We start from the raw sequence: 17,504 nt of genomic DNA, 5'->3' as shown, positions 1-17,504 counted from the left end.
AAAGCATACAACAAACTATCGTTCCTATGGAGGTTTCCATCCAAACAGAGGGACAACACACAATGGACAGAGAGAGAAAGGTTCTCCCTTAGGTTGTATTTTTTCTTTTTCACTTTAACATACTGGGGCACTGCCAGGTCACTACGTTTACAAAGTCCTTATTCAGGGGTGCAAGTAACACTCAACACTTATTGGTACGGGGGCGGGCTCCTCCACCCAGCCCATCTGCGCTACCTGGCCCGCGCCGCCTGGGGCTCCAGTGGCGATTTAAAGCACTTTAAGCAGGGTCCTTTGGCAGGGACCTAGGGATCTAGCAGGGCCGCCAACAGGGGGTGCAAAAGGGGCAGCTACTGGTGGCCCCTTTTTACCGGTACGCCGTCGGGGCCTGTACTGGGTTACTTTCACCCCCTAATCTTATTACAGCGTGGGTTACATTTTCTCTCCTCCTCGCTGACTTTCCATCACTCTCCCAGGCCATGACCTCCCCTCCCTGGCTCGGAGTATTGTTCCCCTGCGCTCTGACTCACAGGGCTTGGCACAGCAGATGTGTGCTTGGCCTGCCCCCTCTTCTCTTAGTACCTGTGGGGGGAGGCAGATTGTATCACCAGAATCACGCTGTCTCCTCCAGGCACTGCCCCACACTCTGCCCCAACACCTGTACGACTGCTGGGGACTGACCTCACAGCCCATTACCCCCCATCACCCCGAGCTAGATACCGACAGGCCCCTGTGCCCCACACGTACACACACCGCACCTAGCTCTGGCTCCTGTTTTTGACGCTGCCCTAAACCGTCTCCTCCCGCAGCGGCGGGCTGGCCGAGCCGGGGCGGGGCAGCCCAGCCCCTTCCTGCGCCGCACGAGGCCGAGCCGGGGGCTAGCGGGCTCAGACCGAGCCGAGAGCGGAGCCAGCCACGCCGCACGCCGGTCCTGGGAACGGAGCAGGCGGGGCAGCGGCTGCAGCCGGGGCCTTTGTGGAGCTGGACCGACCGGGACCGGGGCACCCGGAAGCGCCTGCACAGCGCCGGGCGGGCAGCTGCAGCGAGCGGGGCGCCGGGGGCACCCCGAGCCGGCGGCGAGGGGTGGCAGGGAGCGGGGCCGTGCTCCCAGCGCGGGAGGTGAGACGCTTCCTCGGTTCGGGGCGGGGCCTCAGCTCGGTCAGGGCCGGTACCGGGTAGCCACGGGACCGAGGGGCCGGGCATGGGGTTGGGGTAGCCCGGGAAAGGGGCTATATGGGGGCAGGGTACAGGTTAGGGTGGCCCAGGGGAGGAGAGGGGGGAGATATATGGGGGGGCAGGATATAGGAGGGGGTAGCCCCGGGGGAGGAGAGGGGATATACGGGGGCAGGGCACGGGATTGGGTTCGTCCCCAGGGGGGAAGAGAGGGGCTGTATGGGGGGGCAGGGCACGGAATTGGGGTAGGCCCGGGGGAGGAGGGCGGGCTGTATGGGGGGCAGGACACAGGATTGGGGTAGCCCCTGCGGGGGGAGAGGAGGGATTTATAGGGGGAGGGGGTGACGTGTGTGAGTGGGGGGTAGGTTATGACATTGGAGTATCGCAGGGGTAGAGGATAAATGATGGTTTGAGGAACAGGGAGTTGTGTGAAATAGTCAGGGAGAGGATGATGTGAGACTAGGAAGCAAAAAAACATGGACAGCAGATGTTTCTCAGTTCTGGACGATGAAATCCCAGTTGTCACTCACCTGTCTTGGATAGTTTCTCTGATTCACACCAATATAAAATACACATCCTTCCAAGTAGCACATAAATTAAACCACATTTAACACAGCACTAGGTATATTTTATAAGAAATATGTTGTAACCTTGGAACTTTGTATGGGGCTTTTGAGATCAAAATTTTTACAATCTATATCAAGCAAACAGAAAATGAAGACAACAAAGGACACAGTAGGCCAAGAGTAAACAAAGATACTGAGAATTGGATTATATTTTGAATGAAGCTTATAATCTATATTTTTAATTGAGAATGTGGCAGATCAGGGTATATAGTATGGGAAGGGAGGTCACTTGTGGAAAGCGAGGGGAAAGTAGGAAGAATTTGGAGGAGACAGAACATTTGGTACAATGAAAGAAGGATGTCATTTTGAGCAATGTGGAACACACATACAAAAGACCATTCGAAAGTTAAGCTTCCACAACAATGCCAATTCATCTGCATTGTACAGAGGTATAATTTTTTTTTTGTAATTACTGTTTTTTGCTAATAAGCACCTGTGGGTTTGACTTCATTGCAACAGTTAGCTCAAGTGAGAGTGGCCACGCTGTGAAACAACACTGCACAGAATTGTTGTATTAGCAGTTATTCGTTGTGCTAAACCAGTCTGTAGCTTCATCCCCATTACTAGCTCAGTTAGCAGCAGCACTCATGATTCAACCCATAACCTTGCAAGCTAGCTTGAGTTTAAAGCACTACTTAATTCAAATTGGAGGTTTTTCTGTGTGGACAGGAGTTGGGATGGGGGCAGTACTTGAGTTATACTTGGGACTAACACTGTAGTGAAGACAAGCCCTATGTATGTATTTATATTTGAGGTGGGGCCTGAACCAAAACCCAGAACTGAAGACCCCTCAAGTTTGGGGGAAATTTATATTAGGATCTGAATTTTGCAGCTGAGGCCTGTCTCTACAGTGATATATACAATGAATAGTACAGTGTATGCACTGTTTTTAAAAAAAAAAAAAAAGAGGAGAGAAAAATTTGATACCATATGCCTTACTGCCTATGTGGCAGACAGGGTTTGGTTTGATATAGCAATATAAAATTGTTATAGCAATATAAAACTTTTGCACCAGGATGCGTGTACAGTAACTCTGAATCTCATAAACACTATTGATATTAGATTCAACTCAACGACTTCCTCAATTTCTTACGTAAAGGAACACTGAATGTTTACAGGTTCAATATTTGATCTTGCTTACTTGTCATCTAACTTGTGAGATCTTATTTCTGGGTTCTACATTTGTGTTTAAGAGGTGAGGTAGAGAAGGAGCTGCAGATTTAACCTCAGGTAACTTTAAATATGTCATGCAATACTTGAGGTTCTCAATTTCCAATTCTTGCTGCACCCCAACCCTCTGCCCCAGCCCTGAGCTCCCTCCCACATTCTGAATCCCTCGGCTCCAGTATCTCCCACCACATTAATTTTGTTATGTGCACCAATATGAAGGTGATGTGCCACACATCACTTCCACACATCATCTCCATATTGGTGCACATAAAATTCATTCCACACATGTGTGGGGAAAAATTAGAGGGAACACTGGTCCCCACGCTGCTAGGTTTTCTACAAATACTTAGGAAGAGACAGCTGTTGCCCCAAAGAAGTTACAGTAGTATTTGAAACTGTGCACAGGCAAGTGAGGATATCATTGGACTCCTTGTCAGACATCAGTGATGTTGGAGTCTTGCACTTCGATGTGCCAGCGTGTCAGTGACATACCCTCCCTATTCTTGAAGGGGCCCTAACTGTTAGCCACAGAAGACTATCTAATTGAAGCAGAGTTGAGAAGGATTCGTAGAGAGAGGGAATTTTTAGCAAATAAGTTTTCTTGTATAACTATCCTGTGAAGAATTTTTTAAAAATGCATTTTCTGACACTCAGTCGTAGCAGCATGCTTGTAAAAGGGGGAAATATAGTATTGTGCTCTGGGAGTTTGGTAGCTGTGCTGGAACAAGATGGAATCATCGTGTTTTTTGTACTGGATGCGTTTTATATTCCCATCATGAAAATATTCAGTTGCAGGTTGTTGTTTTTTTTAAACTCCTTAACTGGATAGAAAAAGTAGAAAAGCTGCCCTTAGGAAAGCTCCTATTGAAAACAAAGCTTTGTTGAATGAGCAGGTTGTTCAGATTCTACAAGTGGAGAGAAACTTTGCTAGAGCATTTTTTATTTAATGTGAAAACATTGCTGAAGAAAGTAAGTACCAAGAGAAATACAGCTTGTTTTACGGTATTGTCTATAAAGTGCCTTACAAAGAGAATGAGTCACAAACAGAAGACCAAAAGAAAGTGACTGAGGTGAGATTTGAAATGATAAAATGATTTAATGGCTTGGATGGAAGAAGTTCCAGCTGTATGAAGACGTACAGTTGAAAGTGTGCCTGACAACTGGGGAGAGTTAATAGGAGGGGACAAAGAGGAAACCAACGTTAAGAGTGTGGTTTGAGAGTGGAGCAAGTCTGTGGAGAGTTTTTAAAACAAGAAGCATAGTAATTGGGATTAGTCCAAGTGAAATTATTTACAAAACCATTGTGACTTTGCACATATAGTATAGAGACTACATATGGGAAAAAATGTCATTTTTCTGACTTTTTACTATTTAGCAAAGTTTGTGACATTTAGGAAGTGTTAGTGAATATCTACATTTCAGCACATAAACTAGTTCAACAATACTATTTGGTAGACTTTTAGTTATTAAGAATTTCTGTGCATTCTAATTGCCATCTGTGTACTGCTTCTCACTCACAGAATATTTTACTACCTTAGATATACTTTAGAGGTGTCGATTAATCGCAGTTAACTCACGCGATTAACTAAAAAAAATTAACTGCTATTAAAAATTAATTACGATTAATTGTGCTGTTAAACAATAGAATACCAATTGAAATTTATTAAATATTTTGGATGTTGTTCTACATTTTCAAATATATTGATTTATATTACAACACAGAATACAAAGTGTACAGTGCTAACTTTAAATTATTTTTGATTACAAATATTTGCACTGTAAAAATGATAAACAAAAGAAATAGTATTTTTCAGTTCACCTCATACAAGTACTGTAGTGCAGTCTCTATCATGAAAGTGTAATTTACAAATGTAGATTGTTGTTGTTGTTGTACATAACTGCACTCAGAAACAGAACAGTGTAAAACTTTAGAGCCTACAAGTCCACTCAGTCCTACTTCTTGTTCAGCCAGTCGCTAAGACAAACAAGTTTGTTTACATTTACGGGAAATACTGCTGCCTTTTTTTTATTTACAATGTCACCTGAAAGTCAGAACAGGCGTTCGCATGGCACTTTTGTAGCCGGCGTTGCAAGGTATTTAAGTTCCAGATATGTTAAACATTCGTGTGCCCCTTCATGCTTCAGCTACCATTCCGGAGGACAGGCTTTCAAGCGGATGATTATTAAAAAAATAGTGTGTTAATTAAATTTGTGACTGAACTCTATGGGGGGGAATTGTGTGTCCCCTGCTCTGTTTTACCTGCATTCTGCCATATATTTCATGTTATAGCAATCTCGGATGATGACCCAGCACGTGTTGTTTGATTTATGTACACTGTCACTGCAGATTTGACAAAATGTAAAGAAGGTACGAATGTGAGATTTCTAAAAATAGCTACAGCACTCAACCCAAGGTTTAAGAATCTGAAGTGCCTTCCAAAATCTGAGAGGGATGAGGTGTGGAGCATGCTTTCAGAAGTCTTAAATGAGCAACACTCAGATGTGGAAACTACAGAACCTGAACCACCAAAAAAGAAAATCAACCTTCTGCTGTTGTCATCTGACTCAGATGATGGAAAATGAACATGCATCGGTCCGCTCTGCTTTGGATCGTTATTGAGCAGAACCCGTCATCAGCATGGATGCATATCCTCTGGAATGGTAATTGAAGCATGAAGGGATATATGAATCCTTAGCGCATCTGGCACGTAAATATCTTGCGACACTGGTTCTCACTTTCCGGTGATATTGTAAACAAGAAGTGGGCAGAATTATCTCCTGCAAATGTAACCAAACTTGTTTGTCTGAGCAATTGGCTGAAGTAGGACTGAGTGGACTTGTAGGCTCTAAAGTTTTACATTGTTTGATTTTTGAATGTAGTTATTTTTTTTGTACATAATTCGACATTTGTAAATTCAACTTTCATGATAAATAGATTGCACTACAGTACTTACATTAGGTGAATTGAAAATACTATTTTATTTTTTTAGTGAAAATTTGTAATCAACAATAAATATCGTGTGAGCACTGTACACTTTGTAGTCCGTGTTTGTATTCGAAATCAATATATTTGAAAATGTAGAAAACATCCAAAAGTATTTAAATAAATGGTATTCTATTATTCTTTAACAGTGCAATTAATCGTGATTAATTTTTTTTAATTGCTTGACAGCCCTAATATACTTTATTGAACCCGTAGATCTTGTGCAGAATGACTTACTGATACACTCAGCTGCTGAAAAAGATTTAAGGAATAGAACCATCATACGAAAAATTTTAGTTTTGTTATTTTAAATAGCCTGTATTCATGTTATCTAATATGGGCGAAAGAGTAAAGCGTCAGAGTTGGACTGGAGTTTAGGAAGAAAGAGAAGGCACATATAACATTGTACAGAGAAATAACATTTGAAAATGCGTGCTTCAAACTGCATGTACCAGAAGCTTCATATTCTGTGTACTGCATCAGTTTTTAATAGAATTCAGATAAACTGAGTGGAATCAAAGCTTTCTTGTTCGTTTTCCCTTCCTTGTTTGCCAAAGTCTTGTTAATAACATTTCCCTCTGTAGTATATTTGTCAACGTGGCATTAACAACTCAGTTCATTTCCCTCTTTTGTCTTCCATTTTCAGGAAACGCAAACACAGGTGGTATGCACAAACCTGTTTAACTTGAAAAAATTTACGAACTCTTTCACCTTATTTATTACCTCTCTTTTTAATATCTTGTGGTGGGGTGCAGAACTTGAACCATAGTTAAGCTTACCCTCTGCATTTATTCAGGTCCTGAATCTGCAGTTCTCTACAGTCTCACTTTTTGCAGAAATGCAGGTGTCTTGATTAAATGTTTTCGTGTTTTGATTTTTTTTTCTGTGCAAAAAGACATTGATAGTCAAATGTACTAACATTCCATTGGAGCAGAACATCCTGTCAGTCAATGCTTATGTTCTAAAAAAGCCTCAACCCTGAAAATGTCAAATGAATTTAGTTTTTAGCCATCCTGAGTGCAGCTTATGTTAGCAGATAATTGTCACTGTGAAGGCTGAAAATGTAACAATAAGAACAATTTGACACTGTTTTATTTATTTTAAAATTTAACTTTCAGTAAAACAAAAAAGAAAAATAGATAAGATAGTAACAAAAGATGATTTTCTTGCCAAACATAATTATGAATCTGTACAAAGTAGTTTAAACATTTACTCCTGCTCTCTGTTACGGCACATGAAACAATGTTAACACAAACTTTGTGTTTACTCTCTATGTTGCTGTTTATGATATACAGCCACAGACTAAGACCCTAATCTTGCAAGCTGTTACCGGTGGGCGAAAACCTGTAGCTGCATGAAGTCCCCGGGTCTGTGTTGCAGGATTAGAGTCTAAAATGGAAATAAATATGCCTTCACTATTCTTTTTTTAAATGTCTCTGGTTCAGTCAATACCGGAGCATTTTGAGGATGCATCAGTGTTTGCCAACATTAAGTGCACCGTTATGTGTAGACAGAATTTTATGAAGATGTCACCAGCATGCTTTAGTTCTACAACTGTAATACTTCCAGACTGAATCAGAGAGGTGCTGACCTCCTGCAGTTCACATTGCCTAAGTCCCTAAGGACTTGCTCCTCAAAAGTACAGTGTGCCTGCAATTCCTGATGAGGCCTTTGGGAGATGTAGACTCTAAAATTGTGAATTAATTATTTTTAAATCCCAGGGCCTGACAGAAAATAACAGTTAAAAGAATTGCAAATGGATGATATCTAATAATAAAAGTAAGGAAATAATGATGTATTATAGGAAGAATAGAGCAATAATATCCATAATCATTGTAGGGCTGCTTTTGGGTACTGTATTAGTCATAACTGAGAACAAGACACTCAGATTTTTCTCAACTTGTAGTGAGAATAGTTTGACTTTTACAAATGCTTAATATCAGAATGTGAAAATCACAGTTGCATTGGAATTTGTAACAAATTCATTATTTAAATCTACTTATATAATGTTTTTGGGACTCGAGAACACAAAGTACAGTTACTGCTACTAAACCTACATGCTCTGTTTTGAAGTTTTTCACAACTACCGTAGAAGTTTTGTGTCTTTGTAATCTTTCTACATCTAATTTAATGTTTCTGATTTCACTAAGACTGTGACATTTTGTTAATTGGCTGAGAAAATATGAATCAATAGTAGTAGTAGTATGATGATTAGTGTTGGTAGCTCAGTTATTTGGCAGGAAACTTCATGGTAAATCAGTTAGTTTTATTTAGTTTTATTATAGTCATTTAACTGACCCCTTTCTGCTTCCCACGACTTGTTAGCTAGCATGAGTGGTTACTTGTATTGTACTTTGCCTGTTCCTCTGTAGTATAGAATCATAGAACTGAAAGGGACCTCGAGGGGTCATCTAGTCCAGTCCCCTGCTCTCAAGGCAGGACTAAGTATTGTCTAGACCATCTCTGACAGGTGTTTGTTCACCTGCTCTTAAAAATCCCCAATGATGGAGATTCTGCAACCTCCCTAGGCAATTTATTCCAGTGCTTAACCACTCTGACAGTTAGGAACTTTTTCCTACGGTCCAACCTAAACTGCCCTTGCTGCAATTTAAGCCCATTGCTTCTTGTCCTATTCTCAGAGGTTAAGAAGAACAATTTTCCTCCCTCCTCCTTGTAACAACCTCTTATGTACTTGAAAATTGTTATCATGTCCTCTCCCAGTCTTCTCTTCTCCAGACTAAACAAACCCAATTTTTTCAGTCTTCCCTCATAGGTCATGTTTTCTAGACTTTTAATCATTTTTGTTGTTCTTCTCTGGTCTTTCTTCAGTTTGTCCACATCTTTCCTGAAATGTGGCGCCCAGAACTGGACCCAATACTCCAGTTGAGGCCTAATCAGCGCGGAGTAGAGTGGAAGTATTATTTCTCATGTCTTGCTTACAATACTCCTGATAATACATCCCAGAATGATGCTTGCTGCTGCTGCTTCTTTTTTTTTTTTTTTCAACAGTGTTACACTGTTGACTCATATTAAGCTTGTGATCCACTATGACCCCCAGATTGCTTTCCGCAGTACTCCTTCCTAGGCAGTAATTTCCCATTTTGTATGTGTGCAGCTGATTGTTCCTTCCTAAGTGGAGTACTTTGCATTTGTCCTTATTGAATTTCATCCTGTGTACTGAGACCATTTCTCCTGTTTGTCCAGATCATTTTGAATTTTAATCCTGTCCCCCAAAGTACTTGCAATCCCTCCCAGCTTGGTATTGTCCACAAACTTTATAAGTGTACTCTCTCTGCCATTATCTAAAACATTGATGAAGATACTGAACAGAACCGGACATAGAACCGATCCCTGCAGGAACCCATTCATTATGCCCTTTCAGCATGACTGCGAACCACTGATAACTACTCTCTGGGAACAATTTTCCAACCAGTTATGCACCCACCTTATAGTAGCTCCATCTAGGTTGTATTTCCCTAGTTTGTTTATGAGAAGGTCATGCAAGACAGTATCAAAAGCCTTACTAAAGTCAAGATATACCACTTCTACCGCTTCCCCCAATCCACAAGGCTTGTTACCCTGTCAAAGAAAGCTATCAGGTTGGTTTGACACGATTTGTTCTTCACAAATCCATGCTGACTGTTACTTATCACCTCATTATCTTCTAAGTGTTTGCAAATTGATTTCTTAATTGTTTGCTCCATTATCTTTCCGGGTACAGAAGTTAAGCTGACTGGTCTCTAATTCCCCGGGTTGTCCTTATTTCCTTTTTTATAAATGGGCACTATATTTGCCCTTTTCCAGTCTTTTGGAATGTGTCCCGTCTTCCATGACTTTTCAAAGATAATTGCTAGTGGCTCAGATATCTCCTCAGTCAGCTCCTTGAGTATTCTAGGATGCATTTAATAAGGCCCTACATCTAACTTGTCTAAGTAATTTTTGTCTTGTTCTTTCCCTATTTTAGACTCTGATCCTACCTCATTTTCACTGGCATTCACTATGTTAGACGTCCAATCGCCACCAACCTTTTTGGTGAAAACAGAAACAAGGAAGTAATTAAGCACCTCTGTCATTTCCACATTATCTGTTATTGTCTTTCCCCCCCTCACTGAGTAATGGGCCTACTCTGTCCTTGGTCTTGTTCTTGCTTCTAATGTATTTGTAGAATGTTTTCTTGTTACCCTTTATGTCCCTAGCTAGTTTGATCTTATTTTGTGCCTTGGCCTTTCTAGTTTTGTCCCTACATACTTGTATTATTTGTTTATATTCATCCTTTGTAATTTGACCGAGTTTCCACTTTTTGTAGGATTCTTTTTTTTTTTTGAGTTTTAGATCATTGAAGATCTCCTAGTTAAGCCAAGGTGGTCTCTTGCCAACTTCCTATCTTTCCTACGTAGTGGGATAGCTTGCTCTTGTGCTCTTAATAATGTCTCTTTGAAAAACTGCCAACTATCTTCAATTGTTTTTCCCCTTTGACTTGCTTCCCATGGGATTTCACCTACCAACTCCTTGAGTTTGCTAAAGTCTGCTTTCTTGAAATTCATTGTCTTTATTGTGCTGTTCTCCCTCCTACCATTCCTTAGAATCATGAACTCTACCATTTCATGATCACTATCACCCAAATTGCCTTCCACTTTCAAATTCTCATCCAGTTCCTCCCAATTTGTCAAAATCATCTAGAACAGCCTCTTCCCTCATAGCTTTCTCCACATTCTGAAATAAAAAATTGTCTCCAATACATTCCAAGAACTTGTTTGAATAATCTGTGCCCTGCTGTGTTATTTCCCCAACAGATGTCTGGGTAGTTGAAGTCCCCCATCACCACCAAGCCCTGTGCTTTGGATGATTTTGTTAGTTGCTTAAAAAAAGCCTCATCCACCTCTTCTTCCTGGTTTGGTGGTCTGTAGTAGACCCCTACCATGACATCACCCTTGTTTTTTACCCCTTTTATCCTTACCCAGAGACTTTCAACAAGTCTGTCTCTTATTTCTATCTCAACCTCAGTCCAAGTGTATACATTTTTAATATATAAGGCAACACCTCCTCCCTTTTTTCCCTGCCTGTCCTTCCTGAGCAAGCCGTACCCTTCTATACCAATATTCCAGCCATGCGTATAATGTTGTCATGTATATAATGTCACAATGCTTTCTCTTTTACCTTTTCATTTGGGCACTCCTTGTTTCAGTATTCTCTTCTTGCACTCACCACTTCTCTTTTTAATATTCCTGAAACAGTGTTTCTCAGATTGTAAAGCTGGACTTTCTGGAGAAATTGTGTGTAGATGAGCTGTAGTAGGTGTGGGAAGAGGAATACAACAATTCAACTTGAACTATTCAAATCTAATGGAGGATATTGAATCATTTTGGATAATCTTAGTCTGCGGAAGAGAAGAATGAGGGGGGATTTGATAGCTGCTTTCAACTACCTGAAAGAGGGTTCCAAAGAGGATGGATCTAGACTGTTCTCAGTGGTAGCAGATGACAGAACAAGGAGTAATTGTTTCAAATTGCAGTGGGGGAGGTTTAGGTTGGATATTAGGAAAAACTTTTTCACTAGGAGGGTGGTGTAACACTGGAATGCGTTACCTAGGGAGGTGGTGGAATCTTCTTCCTTAGATATTTTTGAGGTCAGGCTTGACAAAGCCCTGGCTGGGATGATTTAATTGGGGATTGGTCCTGCTTTGAGCAGGGGTTGGACTAGATGACCTCCGGAGGTCCCTTCCAACCCTGATATTCTATGATTCTATGAATCAGAACACTGTCAGTGTGACTATTAGACACAGGAGCAAGGAGCCCAGAGTCAGATGACTGAAATTTGGATTATCGTGGTCAATTGCAGTGGTTTTTGTTTAGTTCTTGCCAAAAATAAAACCCAGGGTTATTTTGTACGGACCCCTCCATATATGATTTCTCTGTCTGTAGAGGCCAAATTGAAAATGACCTGTCAAAAAAGGATCAGCCTGTCTCCATTCACATCATTGAGATACATTTCCCAAAACAATTTATCTTCTAATTTTTCCCCACAGAATACTTGTGTAACAATAAAAAACAGGTTTGCAGCGGGAGAGGGCTCACAACTTTTTCAGCGTTTCAGAGAGAAATGCTGTGAGAGCTAGCAGAGCTGAACGCAGAGTATTGGCCTTCCTGATAGACAGTGGGCCAAATGTTCATTCCTGTGGAAAGTGTAAGTAAATAAGCTTTGTTTTGGGGGTTTTCTGTGAGGATTAGGGTAGGACAAAACCTTATTCCTTCCTAAGTTGTATATCACCAGTGGAAGTGCTCACATTGCTACTGCAGCAATTGCCACAGCCTTTGCACTATCCTTCCAGGTGAAGTTGGCAAGTCATGGAATTGCTGCTGATGCCCCAGCTTTCAAAATCCCTTGAGTGGTATGGTATGAGGAGTCATCACAAAGCATTGTTCTGTGGCACGCAGGGGGGGCTAAGTTCTCCTGTGCAGCATCTTTGCAGCTGGGACTCGCACTCAGTGGAACAGTGCTGGTTTTGCTGCTCTTTGAGCTTTCTGCAGATCTTCTAAAGGAATTGACCGTTAGTGAGCAAACAATGTATAGCTCACCAAAACTAGATAGAGTACATATAAAACACTTGATGAGGCCATACTACTTGGACATGAAGCTGCTGCTGAGTCCCTCCTTCCTAAAGGATGTTCGGGACCTTTTGAAGGGCCGCTTCTGGGAAATTCTGTGGAGGATTCCAGCCTCATGATGCTCCTGCAAAGGGAGCTGGGGGGGCGGGGCTACTGAGACCAGTGCAGTATATGGCAAAGGAAGAAAGGTATGATTTTAACACTTGTTGATATCCTAGTGTAGATAATGTATTTTGTAGTTTTAGCATGTTAGTTGGTTGAGGTAAACCCTGGCAGGAGCCTGGTTTCCCACAACCAGCTAATGTATTAAAACTGCAAATTGCCTTGTGTATGCTAGGATGTTTACACAGGGTTAAAAACACACTTTTTTTCTCGTGAAGACAAAGTACCTATGCCAACAAGTTCCTAGCTTTGATTAGCCCCTCCCTCTGACTTGGGTGCTGCTGGCAGCCACTGCTACTTTAATGTCTTGCAAAGTGCTGAGCACTCTGGCTCCAGCCTAGCAACTCACCTAAGCATATGCTTGACTCCAAGCATGTGAGTAGTCCCACTGAAGCCAATGAAACAATTCAGATGCTCAAAGTTCAGTACCCGTTTATGTGTTTCAGTGGATCCAAGTCCCAAATCTGCACTAAGTTGTATAAGCTGATACGTTATCCTTCTGGAAAAGAATGAGGAAAGACACAAAGCAAAGCTAATACACTTACTGGGAAGTTGCAAAGTTAAATGGGTGGGTGATTTATTGGAATGTGTAAGTTCAGTTGTTACACAATTCCTGGCATGTGACTTATCTGATATATAGCACTAGCCCTACACCCTAGAATTCAGTGTGATTATTGTGTACAAGCCTGTGTTGCTGAACACTGATGAGACCGCTTTTCATGGAATCTATTCTGAATTCAACTCTTAACTCAGAGAACAATCTTTTCTCTACATCACTGACCATACTTAGTTTATTTTGCGTCATTTGTAAAACTCTGTGGCTTCTTCAGGGAATATGAAATACAAATATGACATTCTACTGCTACTACCTTTTTGAGGCACTTTATCCTGTTTAAAAATCTGCTTGGAAGCGGGGGAGAGAATTGGTTGAAAAAAATAACCCAAGGATTTGAGATCAATTTTAAGGAGGCAAGCTTAAATAAGTAATGTCACCGTCTTAAAATTTCTGTTTTCCTAATCATGGCAGTTAATGAACAGAAGATTGTACTCCAAAACAACATTTCTGTATTTATTTTTCACATTTGTCTAGTGTATGTTTTGTTTTGTTTTGTTTTAATGGAAAAGCTTTTGTGATGGTATTTGTGATGCTGAATATTAATTTGACAATCATCATGGCTAAACCATTAGTGCTATTTTTAAATTACTTAATAAAATGTGTTTCAATAAATGGAAATGTGCAGTATTTTCTGATACTATAACCCATTTTAAAGATCATCTCAGAGCGCTGTTCAAAACTCCATCTGTAGGGATGACCTGTATTTCAATATTCCATTGCTAGTTCACAGAATACAGAAGTTCACGATCAAAGGATTCTGCAAAGGTCTTTATTCTGATTTATATGTATTTATTTCAGAGGAATTTGGTTCAGAAGCATTTTGATTGTGAGTTTTAAGAGTGTGTATTTTAGGAGAAACACATATTCTCTTTAACCATCTAATGGTGATTGTGTAACCAGATCCCCAACACTCCTTGTTAAAAGAAAGGGTGGGCACGGTAGAAGATAGGAGGAATTTTTTGGTGTGAATGAAAATTGGCAAAGTTCTCATATTAATATGCAAGATCACCTTCAACCAAAAAAAGAAGAAGAAAATATGGTGGCTTGGAATTCAGACAATGTAATAAGAAATTAATTTCATACAGTTCTACTGGGTTTCAGCCCTAAGATCTGCTGGCTTCAGAAGCAATCTAATACAATGTGGACACGCTGTAATCTCACACCTATGAAAATAAAACGGGGCAATATTAGGTCTCTTCTATACTGGGAAAATTAGCTCCTCTGTTTCACCATCAGTGTAGCTTCACTATGCCAACAAGTGAAGGCTGTAGTGTAGACAGGACTCAAGTGCTTGTCTACTGCATAGCCTCCACCATTGCTACCACAGGTGGAAAGTTATCCAAGTTTTCTTTGTGTAGACAGCCTAAGAATAATGTGCTTATCTCACAAACTCAAATACTGCCTTCTACAGCATTCCAGGTGTCAAAAACTCCAAGTGCAGAAATCTTCAGCTTTACCTTAACATCTTCTCTAAAATAATACATCTCCAATGCATTGAAGATATAAAAACGTTGGAGTAGCATAAAACTGATAATTTAATATCAAATTATGTAAATAAATGATATTGTAGTAACTATCATTCATTTTCATATTTAGTTAAATAACTCAGTTTTTGCATTTATCTAAAACTGCTAAAAATCTTCAGTCTGCTGTACCTGATTGCCATAGCGTTAAGGTCAGACTTGCTGGAAAGTACATAGGGTCTTTATATTGCTCAATTCTGGTTAATGATCAACCAGATAATTTTCAACATCAGTAGTCATGTATTACCTCTTACTTCAAAAGTTTTTCTACTTGATTTATTTCAGTTCCAATGGGCTTTTACAAAAATGTATGCAGCCGGATACAACATGCTGCAAATAATCTTACTGCCCAGAGAACAGAAATGCAGTTAATCTCCGTCTGTGGCTGAATGGTTACAAATCTTGTCAAATTTATGTTGTTTCCTTAAGTACCCACAGTTTATAGTCACTTTACGTACTTACCTGGAAAAAAACCTAAACTCTGAGACACCATATCTATATAAGACAGAATTATATTAATAATACAGCTGTCCAGATCTGGGAAAGAATAAGTACAGTTTTATAAAATATATTTTGACACAAAACTGCAGTAATTTTAAAATAGCTTTAATTTCAGGTGCAAATTTTCAAAGGTACTTACATATTTTCTACATGTTCAGCTTTACACACGAGCCTGATACTTGTAAGTCAAGATTTCTATATCACCTGTGTGTGCATGTACACCTCTCCACCTTGTGCATGCATTGGGCATTGCATATATCAAGCACAGAAACTTAAAAACGTGGATCACGATGTCTTGTCTTGAATTTTACTCTTTGTTTATTCTACTTGGAGTAAATGTATGCTCATGGACTTCCCTTTTTACCTTTTTTAAAAGTATTATGATTTTGGTTCAATATGCACATAGTGAATGCTGTAAATGGTACATTTTCCATGGAATGTAAAGTTGATGTGTCTTCTGTATGAATCTGTTTGTATGGTAAGCATTCATAACTAATAACTGGGAGTAGAAGAAAATGAGGTAACTATAATGTACTTAATATCAGTGATACTGTTCTGGATTTCCTTGTTAACATGAAACATATTGCTAGCTCTCCTAAAACAGGCCTAATCATCTCTCTTGCCTTCTGTACTAGGTTCTGCTTAGCTCAGATCTGATCAATACAGTGCTTAAAGTGATGGTAGTAACCAGAGGCCTATCTACTTTAGGATTCCTGATGTTGATTCAGCTTCACTGGTGTAATCAGTATTCGCTTCAGTGTATTTTCATACTGTAGACAGGGCATTTAGGCTTTGCCACTTGCTGATGTATTTGCAGAAGTGGGTTTTTGTTCTTTTCAACTTACTAATATGATGTATTTGAAGTTACACCTGTAGTGTCAGTGTTGGCCTTTCTCGGGGCTACTTCATTTGACATTGTTTGACAGACAGATAAATTTTCAGTACAAAGATTAGGTTCATCAACTTCACTGATGATAACTGGAGTTACTGTAAATGTAGTTAGTAACTATTGTACTGTGAAACATGTTCAGCATGTGCATAAGTGTTGGCAGGTTTAGGGCCTTTCTCAACATTTCAAATGTTTCTAAAGTAGAAATTTGAGGGACTATCTTTCTATAATTGGTAAATTAGAAGATAATATATAGAAATGTACAGTGGGAGAACCTGCATTAATAGCTATCATAAAGACGTCTGTGACATTTTTCATTACCCAGAGCAAATATAAAGAATATTTCATTTTAATACAATAATCAGCATATTGTTTCTGCCATCACTGCAATGTTTGTTGTTGAATCTATAGTCTTCTTATCTATAATAGTGTATTATGAAAAGCATTTAAGGTTTTTAGGCTTTTATATCCCTTTTTATTAACATTGTCAAATTAATTTATTTGTTTCAATAGATCTTTGAATGTGCAAGGAACTGTTTTATTCATGACCGCCATGTCACTATACTAAACTTTATTAAGTGGAATATTTACTTTTCATAATCTTTTAAGTATCAAAGTCCTATTTAAACATGTTTATTCCACCCTTGACTGTAATGAAGTATTGCATAGTAATAATAAAAACTGAGTGCGAATCGAGAGCATTATTATAGCAGATGTTTCTTATGTAATAAGAATTATTCTTCCTAAGATTTGGTAGTATCACTATACATTATTTTACTACACCCAGCCCCCAGGAAATGAATTCGTTCTTTACACCATTGTTTTCTGATTCGGGAATTGGATAGTCAAACTCTCTTAATTCCCTTCAGTGAATACCCTGGATACCCTTTAAAAATGCTAATTCACAGAGGAACTGTCTGTTTTTGGTTTTAACTTTTAATTTTTTTCTTTTTTATTCTGTTTCAGGAAAGTGAAAGTCAAGCAATGTCTACCAATTTAAAATACCTTTCCTTGGGGATCCTGGTCTTTCAGACCACTAGTTTAGTTTTGACTATGCGATATTCTCGGACATTGAAAGAGGAAGGACCTCGTTACTTATCCTCTACTGCAGTAGTTGTTGCTGAATTTTTGAAGATTATGGCCTGCATTTTATTGGTCTACAAAGATAGCAGTATGTTTCAGGTTTTAATCTAGAAGTAGCTTTCCTATATTTTATCAATTGTTGTATTTCAGTGACAGCTGCAAAAACAGGTGCTCAA

The 17,504-nt window shown here is 39.7% G+C and overlaps 1 protein-coding gene across 6 annotated transcripts in view; it reads left to right on the top strand.

Annotated features, from left to right (window-relative positions):
• The first annotated feature begins 116 nt into the window (after positions 1-116).
• The window catches only part of SLC35A3 (solute carrier family 35 member A3), a 35,018-nt gene continuing 17,630 nt past the window's right edge, over positions 117-17,504 (top strand). For 5 of the 6 annotated variants that reach the window (XR_006283336.1, XR_006283338.1, XR_006283337.1 and 2 more), the window contains exons 1-2: positions 117-1,116; positions 17,212-17,416. Coding sequence is in view for 2 of the 6 variants with exons in the window: in XM_037907866.2 (XP_037763794.1) it covers positions 17,230-17,416 (187 nt within the window). In the remaining 4 variants the exon portion in view is untranslated. Of the gene's footprint in view, positions 1,117-15,154; positions 17,417-17,504 lie in introns of those variants that run through there. The other variant, XM_043521119.1, reaches the window with a different exon arrangement.

The sequence above is a fragment of the Chelonia mydas genome, chromosome 8 (assembly GCF_015237465.2).
Source record: "Chelonia mydas isolate rCheMyd1 chromosome 8, rCheMyd1.pri.v2, whole genome shotgun sequence".
NCBI classification, from domain to species: Eukaryota; Metazoa; Chordata; order Testudines; family Cheloniidae; genus Chelonia; species Chelonia mydas.
The sequence above is the reverse complement of the archived record's forward strand: the minus strand, read 5'-3'. Positions and strand labels throughout refer to the sequence as shown.